Below are 16,366 nucleotides of genomic sequence, written 5' to 3' on the forward strand. Positions count from 1 at the left end.
TGCCTAATATGGGAAGGGTAGGCTCGCCCCTCCCCTCCAATAACCGGTTCGAGCCGGTCGGTTACGCCGCGGCCACCTACTGGTCGGTGGTCGGATACTTTTTGGACAGACCTCGTATAATTGGTTTTGTTGGTTTGCCAAAGACGTTCACTCTGCCTTCTAAAGGCTAAAAATGAGGCTATTACTTGCTTTGTTTACTTATCATTTGGTGGTGCTTTCTATTGTGCTTTGCTATAACCATGTCAAATGTGTATGTTTATAGTTTGCATGATTGCATAAAAACCAGTTCTGTTAGGCAAGTTCAAGAGAAAGTTCAACATGGCAGGTAACAATATTCCTCATATAAGAAGGCCACTCACTATGTGTAAAGGTTTAAAAAAAATTGTACATTGTGTAAAATATGTAACAAGAATATATTTTTTTAATATATCAACTACAAAAAGATATAAGAAATTCGTAACCAACAAAAGTAACAGCATTGACTGGTAGGGCACGTAACGCTACAACCCCGTAACCACGGAAGAAGACTGTGATGCCATCATGTTTGTAACTCTTGATGATGCAGTCCAGCATGTTCTTATATTTTGGATCAGATTTGCTATCGGCTTGGATACGGGTTTTGACTACATCTAATGGCACCACAACTGACCATGATATGACTCCTGAAACAAATTTAAAATGTCATACACCAATTAGTAAAGTGGACCGAAGAACAGTTATATTTATAATTGAATTTTAAAGAGAAAAGTATATTATGCCATATTTTAAATTTACCCTTTGTACCAAGGCCAATAATTATTGTAGAGTAGCACAATAACACCTCATACACATCTACATCGGCCTCACCATGTGAAAAGCAAATATATATATATATATATATATATATAATAAATAAATCACTAACTCTTTGTGCGCTTGCCATTTTTTCTTGACATACTCAATTTCCAGCTATTTATTACATTATCACAAAATGCAAGCTTATTTTTAGTAAATTATCAAACATTCTTGTATTTTTATTTTATAACTTATGAATAAACTTTTTATTTTGTTACCCTTCCTCAAAAATTTAAATTAAAAAGAACTTCAAAATCTTGTTTTAAACCAATGTTTAAAATTTTATCTATTTATGTACGGAAAAATATTTTCACTTAAAATTCTCCATGTTACATCACATTTAATCTGCTTTAAGTACATATCTTTTATGAATCAGTCATACATACAACATTTATTTTATCAACAATAACTTTTAAAAAACAAATTTTGTTCAATTTTCCAAACAAAATACTTAAAATTACACAAGAACAAATAGAAATGCCTGAAGTATATTTACATTATATCAAACAATGTGCTAAGGATAATGCCACTTAGACCATTATTACAATGGAAATTTCCCTCATTTTACCATTATCAATGTAATCTTCAACAACCTACCTTATTGTGTTTATACTCTAAGGTAATCCTGAGAAATTCCTAATAATAACAAAAAGTACAAATTAAAAAATATTCTGACAAAAAAACAATTTGGGATTTACAACTTAATCGTACTAAACAACTGATAAAGAAACAATGTCATTGCATGGAAAACTGAATTTTTATACTAATTTAATCTTTTCACTGTTTTAAATGACAAACAAATGGGCTGTGTTTTGGTGAAACTGAGATATAGAACAAAAATGTATTATGTATTGTATGAATTTACAAAAATGTATTATGTATTGTATAAATTTTATAAGAGGTATGCTCAAAAAGTAACGAGAATTTTCAATTAAAAAAAATTTGTCTACATTAATGTTGCCACCTTCAAAATAGTTTCCATTAGATATGTACTTGTGCCAGTGCTTCTCCCAATCCTCGAAACACTTCTTAAAGTCTATCTTTGAGATAGGCTTTAGCTCTTTCAGCGATGTACTTTTAATTTCATCTATGCTTCTAAAACAATGCTCCTTTAAGATTCCACTTATTTTTTTGAAATAATAAAAAGTCTCACAGAGCCATATCTGAGAATATGGAAGCTGGGGCATCATTAAAATACTGTTTTTAGCCAAAATTTCACGAATAATCAATGAAGTGTGAGCAGGTGCATTGTCATATTGTGCAAAAGCCATATTGTTTTGCCACAAATCAGGGCGTTTTTTTCAGTTTTTTATGCAAATGGTGTGTTGAACTTGCAGGTAGTACTCCTTATTAACCATTTGACCTTGTGGCAAAAATTCATGATGCACTATGCCATTAAAATAGAGGAACACAGGGAACATAACCATGTTTGACTGAACTTGTTGAGCCTTACATTCGATGTCATATCTGTACACCCAGTTCTGTCACTTGTTATAATATGTTGCAGTAATTCTGATTGTTGTTGAATTGATTTAGTGACTCCTGAGTAACTTCCATTTGCGCTGTTTTTGTTCAAAATTTTGTGGCATAAGTAATACCACAATTGTTTATATCTGTTTCTTCCATTTTTTCATGTTTTCATCGGTTGATGTGCTCGGGCTTCCGGAACGTTTGTCATCTTCAATGTCTTCACGGCTATTTTTGAAACGTTTATACAACTCGTAATCCCTTTTTTTACTCGTAGCAAACTCAACATAAGCCTTTGTTAACATTTCCCACACTTTGTTACACTTTATTTCATTTTTTACACAAAATTTGATACAAATTCTTTAAACAATTATTTTTAACTAACAAAAATTGTTGAGTTCATGAAACATGCCTAACATTAGCAGCTGCCACTGAAAAAGTAAACAATGATTACAATTGGAAATTTTATTATACTGTACTTCAGGAGCATGAGTACCAACATAATAAAACAGACTCTCCAAACCCGGGACACTTAAAAATTTCTATTACTTTTTGAACACTTCTCGTATTTTGGGGTTCAGTATAACTGGACTTCAGCACTTTTAACTCATTTTCAACATAGATAAAGTGGAAATCTGCACTTATACTTTTTCAAAATCTGGTAAAACCAGGCATTGATACTGAAAGGGTTAAATATCATAAGCACTACCCCAATGTCAATGTAGCTGCAACAAGTATAGACCAGAGTGGAACAACAACAAAACCAGTCCACTAGAGAAAATGTGTTGCTAAGAACATAGTTTTCAAAGGATTTATTAATTTATTTTCGATGTTTTTTGTGAAATAGTAAAAGAAATTCTGCTTTTAGTTGCCAGGATGAAGTGACAGATTGTAATTAGACTAAATTATACAGCTTGGAAAGAACCACAGAATCTAAACACATCACACTTGATAATAAATTATCAAAATAAGGATTTGGAAATCCTCAGGTTAAAAAGGAAATAAAGCAATTGGTAGGAAAGTATGAGAGTGGGAAGGAAATCACAGAAAAATATTCTGATTACAACAACAATGGGATCTGAGAAAGGTACAATATGATACAAACATATAACTAATTAAATAGGGAGAAAATTTAGGATGAAAGTTTAAAACAAAAACTAAATGTTGGTAATACCAGTGTGTTAGTGAAAGAAATTGAACAAAATTATATTTTAGGAAAAGATCTCAAGAACAAAAACAAACAGAAAAAAACAAATTAATCAAATAGTTGCACAAGGCAGGGGGCAAATATGGGGCGTAAATACCTGCAGCAGCACCAGCAATCATGATGCACCAGACATGTTTATCTGGCAAGAGCTGACCAGCATGAGCGTACGCGGACATGTACACCCCAGAGGCACCTACGTCCCTACAACATCCACAATATCACTCACAAGCTCATCTGGACAGCTTTATTAATTGTCATATTATGAACATTGTTAATCTTGATAGGATCACACCACACATGAATTAATACAAAACTATTACAAATGTGTAATAAAATTATAGTTTCAATAATATTTCATACACCTATAATATCTCTACAATATCCACAGTATCAATCAATCTCACCTGGACAGTTCCATTAAGAATTAGTACTACACAAGTATTAGGCATGTGTAACAAAATTATAGTTTCAGTAATATTTCATTCACTAAAATAAGAATGGGAAGATGATGCAATTCCATTTGAACTTAAGATTCCAATTCTTTGTTGGAAATTATGTAGTGAACTGACCTAGTTAGCCCAAAATTAACTTGTGATATTAGTTAATTTTAAAAAATCATCCAATCATGCATATTACAAAGCAATCCATATCTATACACAACTTTCTACACAATGGCACTGTAATAGTATAATACAAGGAAATCTTAAAAACTAAATCTTGTATCACAGTTAGACACAAAAATGCATGTGTGCTATGCTGCACACATTTCTATAATTTTTATAATTAATTTCCCTCTCAGACAAAAACACATAACAGTGTTAGTTTTGATTTTAATGTAATAGGAAACTAAGTACAGAGAAGTCTTAATATAACAAAGCTCACAGCCAACAAAATGGTGTTACTTCAGGAAATTTAAAAAAATTAGGTTTGCTATGTTGAGGTTAAAATGTAACCAGTATTCTCTAGAAAGTGGTATTAAAATAAAACGAGAATGATTACATAAGTAATATCTAAGAGCTTAACCTCTATTTTACAAATGATTTTAAACTGTTTGTTTTACAGAAATCAAAAGTAAAACACAAGTATGATTTGGGAAACGTCTAATTTCTCCTTCTTTGAATTGTCTTCAACAAACTGTATCAAATTATTTATAAATTCCACTGCAGGAAATTTCCTCAAGTTTTGTTTGTCTTATTACACTTTTTTTAAACCTTTATTTAGAAAGTACAAAAGTAGTACATATGGTGTCAGGAATATTTAAAATTAAAACTAATAATAGTAATAAAAAAAACTCATTACCGCTGATAACTAACACTTCACATCTATAATGAAGAATTGATCATATGAGTATAGTGCCAATTCTGTCAGGATACTTTTCACTTCAAATTTAAACTTTTTTGTCATTAGACTTTTGTTACTGTGATGGTAAATAATTTAATAACTCTACAGTTGTACAGCAGCATTTCCACACTCCAAACTGCCAATTTGAATGGTACACAATATCAACTGTCCATATCAGATCCAACAACTCTGAAGGGTTGTTAAGAAGAGGTGAGTAGAAGAATATATTACTGTTTTCTTGTTGATATGTACTTATATTTTATTATGATCCATACAGATTTCGAAAAACTGTATTACAATTTGGTTGGAGGCGTGGTAAATTCATTACTTAGATGTTTACTAATTTTTTGTATGACTGAGTTATAGTTAGTACGTTGGATTTTCGCAATATACAAGTTTTATGCTGTCTCATCAAATTGTTAAAACATTCACTGTATATAAAATTACAAACCAAAATAACTTACAATACAGTAGTATGTTTAATTGAGTATTACATACATTTAACCCTCTCTCGCACATTTGCCTTCAATCACCCTCTCAACAGGGAGCCTGGCACTCAAGTCCAAACACCATCAACTGTTTGGTCACTACTCTCTACTTTGCTGCCATCATGCAGCTATTTTTGGAACTACTAATGGAAATATATATTGACAGTACTGTAGTCATTCATTAAATAATGTTTTTATGCCTATTGATCCTACCTAGAAATAATATATTATGAAACGTTTCATCAATCTCTTCATTGACAGTGATTTAGTTGTTTTCCATTGCAATTCCTTCCAATGTCTGTTGCTACTTTATAAAATTATTAGAACTATTTATAACTATCTGCAACTACTGTTTTACTATCATATTGTTACGCTGTTTGTACAGTTATTTTTACAAGTCTTGTACTGTATTTTAATATAACAGTACAAACACATATTTTTGGTATAAATGAGTTTCAAGTTAGCTTTCTTCCTAGTCTTATTAATGTTTCTAATACCTCCATATTATAGAGAATTTAATAATATTTACAACAATGTACAGTATGTAGCAGTTTTGTCCGAACAGAGTTGTTAAAATAATAAAAACATGAAAGTGTTCTCTCACAGGAAAGCAGGCCAATCAATTCTGCCCGGTAGTGCCAGAAGTCTGTTGAAGTAATTTGGCCAGGAGAGGGTTAAAGGAGATTAAAACAAAATTTGCATAGAATAATTAAGTTATATTTCAGTGTGTATTTCTATATTGAGCTTCCAATGTAGAACACAAGAATTGTATTTTTCTTAATACACTGTCAAATTCTATGTAAATATCAGGTACTACTAGATGAATGATTAAGCTATAAAGTAACAACACTGAAACAATTACCTGCCAAGGCTCCTCCCATCAAGTACACAAAAACGTCTGGCTTGTTTGTGACGCTGAACCGTTCTTGGCCATGGGTGTATTGGAAATGTTCATAAACCAACATATGTATTCCACTGGCAGGCACCTCCCTTCACCACATAAGCTACAGTTAATTGTTAAGTTAGGCAGAAGACATGCACATTAATAAAAATAAACACATGCTTAGGAATCGTTTCAGCAATAAATACAAATATCTTTACAAAACACATTGTAATACTTTGAGTTTCATAATTGTTAATGTTTACAGTAAAACTGCTATTGGTGCAATCATTTATTTCTACAAAAAGATACATTATTTGTAGGAGATAGACTTACCAAGTTGAGTTCTTAAAAAGCTTCAATAACAATTAAGTACATGAGACATTGATTATTTTTAGGCATTAATCTGTGAATTTCTTATTCAACTTTGGAAACAAGTCCTCTAATATCTTTTCCAACAAATCCTTGAGCAAATTCGGACATCTTATCAACTTTTATACAACTTTAACCAGCTGAAAAGTATGCAATGAATTTAAGTTTCTATGAAAGTCCGAATAATCATTAATCTTATTCATATGTTTATTTTACCATATGAAATGTAAACAAGTATTTTAAGTATTAACAGTACATTGGTACTTTTAAAGGTAAAGTTTAGTTTTCAGTAATCAATAGCAGAATTATATATGTGAGTAACCTAATGATCATTAGTAAAATGACCTTAATTGTATGAGTTAAACACCAATTGGAAATTAGACAGTAACCAAAAATCTTTTAATATGGATGTTATTTATTTTTTTATAACCTTACAAAAATGGTAGCATTAGTCATAACGCGATTAACAAGATATTTTGTTACTTTTTACTTAACCCTCCAGGTGCTAATGTCGCAGTGTACCCCTTCCCAGAGCTGACATCGCGGAGCATGACGTCAGGTACACAACCTCTTTAAAACACACAAGCGGCAATAAATGTCGGAATATCACAAAGTATTTTATACAGTATTCAACAAGAAGAGACAAAGAACTCGTTATACCCTACAGAGTATGTCTTTGCTCAAAGACTGCCACTATACAACAGCTGTTTCTAAGTGTAGGTTTTTTCCAAGTCATACTGATCAGTTGTTCAGTTTATTGTCGTTTCGTCTTTATTTGTATCATACCTTTGTCGTTGAAGTAGACTATTATTGTTTTATATTGTGTTTTATTGTAAAATGAGTGAACTAAGTAAACCTAGAACAAATTTTGGAGACCACTATCGGAAGGCAACAGAAAAAGGAAGTGTATTTAGGAAGAAGTTCATTCTAACTAAAAATACACTTTTTATCACACTACACTGTAAATTTATGTACATAATATATTTTTTTAACTAAATATTTTATATTGTTGTTGATTTTCATTGTGATATTTTGTGAACTAAACACATTTTGAGACAGAAAGTGAAAAAAGACTTCTTGTTACAATGTAGTACATAATTTGACAGATATTACAGATTTTTTACGTGTTTAAGTTTATCATTTACTTTGAGCGAATTCTATCAAGATGTAAACCCATAAGATGTATATATTTTTGTGTTCATTATTAAATTATCTATAATTTGTATACCTTGAAGTTTATTTTCAGAACTTTAGTGAAATAATATGTAAGCTCAAGGTGAAAAAATAATTTTTATTTTCATGATTTACATTCAGCAATATTTATCATGTAAAACTAAGTCCTCTAAGTATGATTCTGTTATTCTATGATCTTTCCTGAGAATAATGATATACATACTATTTACAGTATACAATAACATTTTTCTAAACGCTTGCAAAAATACTGACAAATGCTTAGCACTTAACCCTCCGACTGAAACTCCCAGAATGATAGACTGGTTTTTGTTTTTGCGCAGTATGTTTTACGGATATTTAAAAAAAATATGCTAAATGCTAAGTAATAAGTGTTATATATCATTTTTTTAGAAACCAGAGAAAATATAAAATAATACAAATATGCAATTACAAGAGAATTGTTTTTTTATTTGTACATAAATTGAAATATCTGTAAATTTTTTGTTTTGTTTCACTCCATGTAACTTTCATGTGACTTGAGATAGTAAGATACTGTAAATGTACAAAATATACACAGTTTGTAGTGAACAAAAAAATTAGACACGTATTTGCAACACAAAAGTTTTTTGATAAAAATGTAAAGTATGTATACATTTTTTACGCGTTACACGTATCCATATTGGTGTTTGATAAATTCTTTGGGCAAGAGGAATATCAGATAATGATGAATTGTTTTCACTGCCACAATCAATTTTCACAATCCACCGGTTTATAAACATCCAGACTACCTGATAAAGAAATATCATCCAACAAATCTGATAAAGAAATATCATCATGCACTTTAATAGCCGATACGTCCCTTTCATCATCATATAATTGTATTTATTATTAGACACCTGAAAAAAATATATACAATACAAAACATCCACATTATAATAAAACATAAGAAATTTCAGAAGTCCAAAATGTCCAAATTGCATGAAATTTAGATGTGTAAAAAAATATATGTATATATTTTTTTACAAATTGTATACGAGGTGTGTTCAAAAAAAAGTATTGCGAATTTTTTGTATTTTCAAAAATTATTTATTTATTTGTGAATATCTATTTTGTCCCTTTCAAAGTAATACCCCTGGGATATTATACACTTGTGCAAACGTTTTTTCCAATCTTCGAAGCACTTCAAAAAATCATTTTTTTTATCTTATTCAGCTCCTCCTTCGATACCGTCTCTATCTCGTCAATCGTGGCGTAGCGTCGTCCTTTCATGGGTCTCTTCAGTTTCGGGAACAAGAAAAAGTCACAGGGGCCAGATCTGGGGAATACGGTGGCTGCGGTATCATTAGTGTGTTGTTTTTGGCCGAGAAATCGCGTACAAGCAGCGATGTGTGAGCAGGAGCGTTATCGTGGTGCAACAGCCAATTTTTGTTTTTCCACAAATCCGGGCGTTTCTGGCGGATTGTTTCGCGCAAATTGCGCATAAATTGCAGGTAATATTCCTTATTCACCGTTCTACCTTGTGGCAAGAACTCATGATGCACCACGCCCTTACAATCGAAGAAAACTGTAAGCAAAACTTTCACATTCGACCGAACTTGGCGTGCTTTTTTCGGTCTTGGTTCGTGCGGCAGCTTCCATTGAGATGATTGAGCTTTGGTTTCCACGTCATAACCATAAACCCACAAATTCGTCACCAGTTATGACCCTCTGGAGCAAATTCGGGTCGTCGCGGACAGATTCCAACATCTCATTAGCAATGTTCATGCGATGCTGTTTTTGATCGAAATTGAGAAATTTTGGTACGAATTTTGCGGCAACCCGCCTCAAAAATGCCCAAATTATCGATTAAAATCTAATGGCACGAGCCAATCGATATGCCTAGGTCCTCGGCAATTTCTCTAACAGTGATTCGACGATTAGCCAATACCATTTTCTTCACTTCATCAATTTTTTCGTCTGTTGTTGAAGTGCTCGGGCGTCCGGCACGCTCTTCGTCATTCACATCTTCTCGGCCTTCTGAAAACATTTTGTATCACCGATAAACGTTGCTTTTGTCCAAAGTAGCTTCTCCGTATGCCACAGTCAACATTCGGAATGCATCCGCGCACTTAATTTTGTTTTTCTCACAAAATTTGATACAGGTTCTTTGTTCCATTTTTTTGAATAGGTAAAAATCAAAGACGAATCAAAACACGTGCAAGCAAAGCAGCTGTCAACAATTAACTGAATATTCAAAATGGTCGAAATTGTCAACATAAGTGAGAGACATACGTACCAACATAATGCCACAAAAAAATCGAAATTCGAATATACGTAACCCACGAAAATTCAAAATTCGCGATACTTTCTGAACACATCTCGTATACAAGGTGTTCATTTTAAAACTTTAAACTCGTATTAAAAGACTTATAGCCCAAGTATCAACATTCTGTAAACAGGAGTGAATAGTACTAATTGGGGGAATAAAAAAATTATTTTCAAAATGGGGTGCTCACCCCCGTACCCAAAGCCAAAATTTTGAAATGGCAACTAGTACCTTGTGACACCTTAAATTGAAGCTCATAAATATGTTGTATTTTGGTAAAAAAAAAAGAATCGGTCCAGCCGTTTGATATCAGCAGCCAATAATGTAATTTTTTATACCAAATTGGTAGCCATTGTTATTCAGGTAAAAAAATAATCTATTCTAAAATTCTTGTCTAACCTTTCTACAAGTTTCTCTGGTTAAGCGTCTGCACTCAGCAGTGATCCTGTTTTTCAAGTCTTGGACACCAGTGGGATGTATGTTAATAACTACTCATTTCAAGTGACCCCGGGAAAAAAAGTCTAAGGGTGTTAAGCCTGAAGACCTTGCCGGCCACTCAATTGATACTCTGCTACTGATCCAATGATCCAGGCATACCAGGTGTAGATCGAGGAAAAATATTGACAGACCCCACCTCACCCAACATCTACAAACCATTTATTGACTAATTTTGTGTACATAACAATAGTGCAAAGTCTTGGGTTCTTTATAAAGTTTGGTAATTTTGAGAAAGTTATATGAGAAAAATAGTGAGATGATGTTGAATTAAAAGTTTTAATGAATCTAGGAATAATAATTCTGTTATGAAGTGAATGCGTAAAATGGCTGTGGTTACTGTGAGTGAAAACTGAATCTCAATGTTGAAAAATGTACAAAATTAATGTTCAGATATATAATTGCGAGACGTTAAAAACTTTAAATAATAAATTGGTTGGATAAGTACGATTTCACTACTTTTATAACAGTTTGTTGAACGACTTCTAAGGGAGCAAGGTTATTTTGAAAACAGCCACCCCATGCTAAATTACAATACTGAAGAATTGATTGTACATAAGCATAATATACAGTTTTCAAAAGATCTATTGTAGTATATTACGCAGATTACGAAATAAAAAAATAAATTTACAAGGTTTATTCCGCATGTAAGCTACATGATTACACCACTTCAAATGATTATTAAAAACTACACCCAAGTATTTACACTCACTCACCCTATTAATATATTCACACAAAACGCATCCATTCTGGCCACCACATGTATGTAACCCTAATTTAAAAACAAAAGGATCACCGTCAGCTTGTATAGAGATTGACATACATTTAGTTTTGGTTATATTAACTGTGAGTCGACATTGATCAAACCAGCGCTTGACAGTGAGCAGACCGCGCTCAGCCACATCCGTCACTTCCTCCCAGCTTTCACCCGCAAACCACAAAGCGGTGTCACCCGCATAAAGAAATATCTGCCCTTTACACAAAGTCAATCTTCCTAAATTACTAATAAAACTTACTAATAAAAGCAAGGGAGCAAGAATACAGCCTCGCGAAACCCCATACTCAATTTTCTGAGGAATGCTTGCATGGCCTAAAACAGAAAAAAACTTGATATCGATCGTACAGATAACTTTTGAACCAACTCCAAGAGTTCCCTTGTATTCAAATATATTTTAATTTTTGTATGTGCAATAATTTTCTATCAACTGTATCAAAAGCTTTAGCTAAATCTATAAAAATCAATAATGGTTGTTTATTAAGGCTAATCGTGTCATGAACACTTTTAGTTAGCAAATATAAATCGTCATTCGAATTCTTATCTTTTCTGAAGCCGGATTGATTTTGTACGAGAATATTATTGATGTTTAAGTACGAGAATATTATTGATGTTTAAGTATTTTTCAAGTTAAATTCTAACACACTTCTCCAATAATTTATATAAACCGCTCGTTAAAGTTATTGGTCTGTAGCTATCACATTGATTTTTTTGGGCCTCCCTTATAGATTGGAATTACTTTACCCATTTTAAAAGATGCTGGGAAAATTACCTGTGACATACTATTGTTTATAATGTGTAGAAGTGGAAGCTTTAATAAATTAAAATCTTTTGATAAGAGTGGCCGGGATTCCATCTTCCCCCGGAGCAGAACCGCCCCTAAAGTCAATTCTAACTCGAATTGATTTAATTAGTCCAGCAGTAACCCACGGCTTTAGTTTGACATCCTTAGAAGAAATTAAGTTTTTGTTAATTGAGGATTGTGATAGAATATCCTGCAAATTTTCAATAAACTTAGATCCAGATAGATTTACATCTTCGATCTCTAAAATCGATATCCAATTTCTTTTAGAGACAAGATGACCAGCAATATCAAAGTCAATATAAGTGTTTTTAATGAAAGATGATTGTTTTCTTTTACTTTTAATCAAACTATGTTGACTTTGTGAGATAATACCTAAGAATAGTCAATCAATCATCATTTACGTCTGCATTTTCTCAGAACAATATCAAAACCATCAACATAATCATAAACACATGCATTCACAGCTCTAGAATTGTTTCATCCATAAAATCGCCCATTGTGCATCCTGCCCATTGTACACCATGCTCAGCCCATCCGCTCTCAAAAAGTATATATATACACAAACATTACAATAATAAATAAAATATACATATCATTGATTAGAAATAACTTAAACCAAATATATATAGCTACTTTGCACACCGTACATAATGCAGTAAGACCCGTACAAAAACAGTATTAATATAACACAACTTATATATATACTATTGTTCAAGCCAAATACTAATATATAATATGATCATAAAATAAAATATATACATGGAATATCATTTCAGAAGTATTATCGGTACAGGTATATTTATGCTACAAGACAGGTACAGGTATTATTAAAAATAAACAAGAAGCCCTTTTACAAATTTATGCAATAAACACTTCCCAAAATACAGATATGCTAAAAATAAATCATGTATCTTTATATTACATGCAACAATGCAATGGAATGTGCACAAACAAAAATGTAAATTGTTAATTACATATAAATAACTAATTAAATTAGAATAGTACTTATATCAAAAGTATAAATGTATTTTATATAACTTGTTTCTAAATTCTTCATTAATATAGCTTGCTAATTTTTCAAAAAGAAATATTTTCTTTTTTATTTATTTATTATTATTTCTAGTATTTATAAATACCTAAGCCCAAAGAATAAATAAACAAATATACAACATGTTGAATACTTCAATGCAACTTACCTCCACAGCATTGGAACGAATCCTCTGTAGCAGCCCCTGATTCCACTGTATCTGTACTGTTCCATCAGACAATCCCACGGCCCATGATACTGATGGAATCTCTTGGTCACAAGGTTGGGTTCACCTGGATCGTAATTGTCACATTTTAGATTTATGTAAACAAAATTCTGATTAAAAGAAATGCATTTAAAATGTGTTCATGGTTAAGAAATATCTGCAACTGCAGTTTTTAGGGCTTAAGGTAAGGAGGATATTGTTTGAAGAATGTGTTATTGTCCATGAAAGTGGATAACGGCATTTAAAAATTTGTATAATACAACCATAAAATACAAACTTAGAGCACCACTGATTACTAAGACAAGAATTCTTTGTTACTTAAGGAGTATATCAGAATAATAATGACAAATTTATTTCTAGATCGTATTCAATAGGTCAAAATGAGATTTATTTGTTCTCTTACAAATTTTCCAATAAAAAGGATTTGTTTTAGCAGAGCCATATAAAGCTTACCAAAATACATCTTGAACATTTAACTCTTGAAAACCAAATTCTTTTATAAATATTTTGCCCTAGCGCCAAATTACAGAATATTTTAGTTAAAAAAAGTAAAGCCATTTTTTATTTGTATAAATGGTGATACAGTTTGTATAAAAAACTGATTAATCGTGTTTTTTTTTACATTTTAAGAATCAGTATATATGGAATCAATTAACGTGTTTTTGATAAAACATATTTTTTTACAAAAACATAAATGAAAAGAATTATGTGAAAAAGTATAAAAATATAAATGTTGAAAAACAGTAAAAAGTTAGCTTTAGCCTATTTATTTTTGTTTTTATGAGTAGTCTTCCATAGTATGGTACACCTCAAAACAAGCATCCAGGTGTAATGCCAGATTCTCGGTACATGTCTTGCAGGAGTATATGGTTTCTTTCCTCAAACCTACTTGGAAACAAACCCCAACACCTTGGCAGTCCCCTTTGATCTCTTTTGGATGAAGTGCGGTTTTTGTTAAAGCATTTTTCAAAACTACAAACTCACAGTGTTTAGAAGAGTCGAGTTATTTGTTGCTTTCCAAAATAAGGGATGAAATAATATATGGAGCTGCTTGAACAATCAGATACTTTTATTACAATTTGTTTTTGTGTATTGTCTAAAACTTATTGTACCTTTGAATGAGATAGTGTCCTCGTCCACAGCCACAGAACTACTGGAATTGTAAAAAAATGTACACATTTTTCTCATAATGTCAATAGGATGCTGGATGATATAGCCTTTAGGTTTGACACCACCATGCTCATGGTTGCAGTGCATTTTTCAAAAAATATTTAGAAATTCGTTTTAGGAAAATACATTATTAAAGAACTTTATACGAGATTCCCAATTTGTACTGAAGTATTCTTTAATAGATATCATAGGAATGAAACTCTTATTTATGCTTAGAGCAAAGAAAGCTTGGTGTGATCTTGCATTGTTTCAGACTGAGTTGGGTGAAATAATTTTTCTGATTCTTTTTTTGTTTGCATTCTAATTTGTATCACATACAATATATTATTTGATTATTTTATCATTGAAAAAAGTCAAAATATTCCATCGGTTTTGTATCAGAATCAAAAGAATATTTGTGGGATAACTCATTTTGGCCGTTAAAGGGATTTCTATGCTAGTGAACTAACACGCTTATGGCGTTAAAAATTTAAAAATAGCAGTTATTAAAAAAAATATGCTACCCAATTGAAAGCAATTAGTAATAAGCTTGATATTTTAAATATGTGGTTTTAAGTGATTAATTTTAATTGATGTAATTACTTATAATGGACATTAGCCGGCCACAGATGAATCTCTTATATATGTACCCGAAGGTCATACGCTTCCAAGTTATTTTTATAGGGACCTTCCTTATACACAGGGTGGTAGCATTATTTATGTTAAAAATGATATTAAGTATTAATTAAATCTAAGTAATTTTGAAGATTCTGCATTCTTAATTACTAAAATTAATTTTTACTTCGGAATTGATAATCATTAGCATTACCATGTTTTTATTTCTTACTATATGGATTATGATCAAAGAAATATTGTTTGCGGTCATTTGGAATATCGGAAAAGAGGCTTGTTTACGAACTCGTCGCTGCGGTTGGGTGACCGTTTTGCTATTGTTCTGCTTGTTATGGTTTTGCTTGCTGTCACTTTAGTTTACACCAATTGTTTTGTGAATAAATACAATGAATCGTAACTGTATTGAAGACAATAAAGTAATAGAAGAGTTAATTAGATTTTCAAGTGACAGTGAAAGTGATGATTTATTCCAAGATGACACAGATAATGATCCTGATTTTACTAGCTCAAAAAACAAATACCAGCATAATAGTAATGAAAACTATGATTCTTGTGTTTTATAAATGATTAATTTATTACAGAATTTTACAGTTTATTGTTTATTTTCAGCTTCTGATGAAGACTTTGATGGTGGTCCTGGAACAAGTAGTTTAGACTCCCTACAAAAAATTTTAAACATAAGTGGATTTCAATTGTAAATATTTGTAGCTATAGTGACCATAATGAAAATACTGAATACAGCAAATAATAATGAGAAATATATTTATGTTATAGACTAGTACATGGTGATGGTTTTTGGTCAACTTTTTATTTTTTACAAAAAAAAACATTATTTTTTTAAGTTTTAAAACAAGACTTTCTGTTTTAAAATATTTATGTATGAGCATTTGTATACAAAGTGGAAGAACTCAGCTGTAAAAAAAATGTAAGTTCCATGGTAATCGTATAATTGGTTAAAAAAAATATTTATTTAAAAATCATTAAAACGGGTGGCAGTATAAGAAAGTTGTCAAAATTAGGAGGCAGTGAACGTGTTAAGAAATGTGTTGAATCTGAAACTTTCTTGAAGATAATGAGGTCTCACAATTTGTATTATTTAAATTTTGAAAAACTACAAGAGAAAAAGCCTGCTTGGAAACTATTATAACAGTTAAAAATAAATAAAAATGCAGATGTAGAATAGTTGAGC

The 16,366-nt window shown here is 31.4% G+C and overlaps 1 protein-coding gene across 3 annotated transcripts in view; it reads right to left on the reverse strand.

Annotated features, from left to right (window-relative positions):
• Positions 1–394: 394 nt before the first annotated feature.
• Positions 395–16,366, reverse strand: part of LOC124374162 (solute carrier family 25 member 45) — a 44,172-nt gene continuing 28,200 nt past the window's right edge. Inside the window, exons 4-7 of one of the 3 annotated variants that reach the window (XM_046832426.1) lie at positions 13,339–13,462; positions 7,073–7,159; positions 3,606–3,709; positions 395–662 (exon numbers count right to left, since the gene is read on the reverse strand). In XM_046832426.1, the coding sequence (XP_046688382.1) occupies positions 430–662; positions 3,606–3,709; positions 7,073–7,159; positions 13,339–13,462 (548 nt within the window). In that variant the 3' untranslated portion in view covers positions 395–429. Of the gene's footprint in view, positions 663–3,605; positions 3,710–6,199; positions 6,328–7,072; positions 7,160–13,338; positions 13,463–16,366 lie in introns of all 3 variants that reach the window. The other 2 variants (XM_046832438.1, XM_046832433.1) reach the window with 2 other exon arrangements.

The sequence above is a fragment of the Homalodisca vitripennis genome, chromosome 1, assembly GCF_021130785.1.
Source record: "Homalodisca vitripennis isolate AUS2020 chromosome 1, UT_GWSS_2.1, whole genome shotgun sequence".
NCBI lineage: Eukaryota > Metazoa > Arthropoda > Insecta > Hemiptera > Cicadellidae > Homalodisca > Homalodisca vitripennis.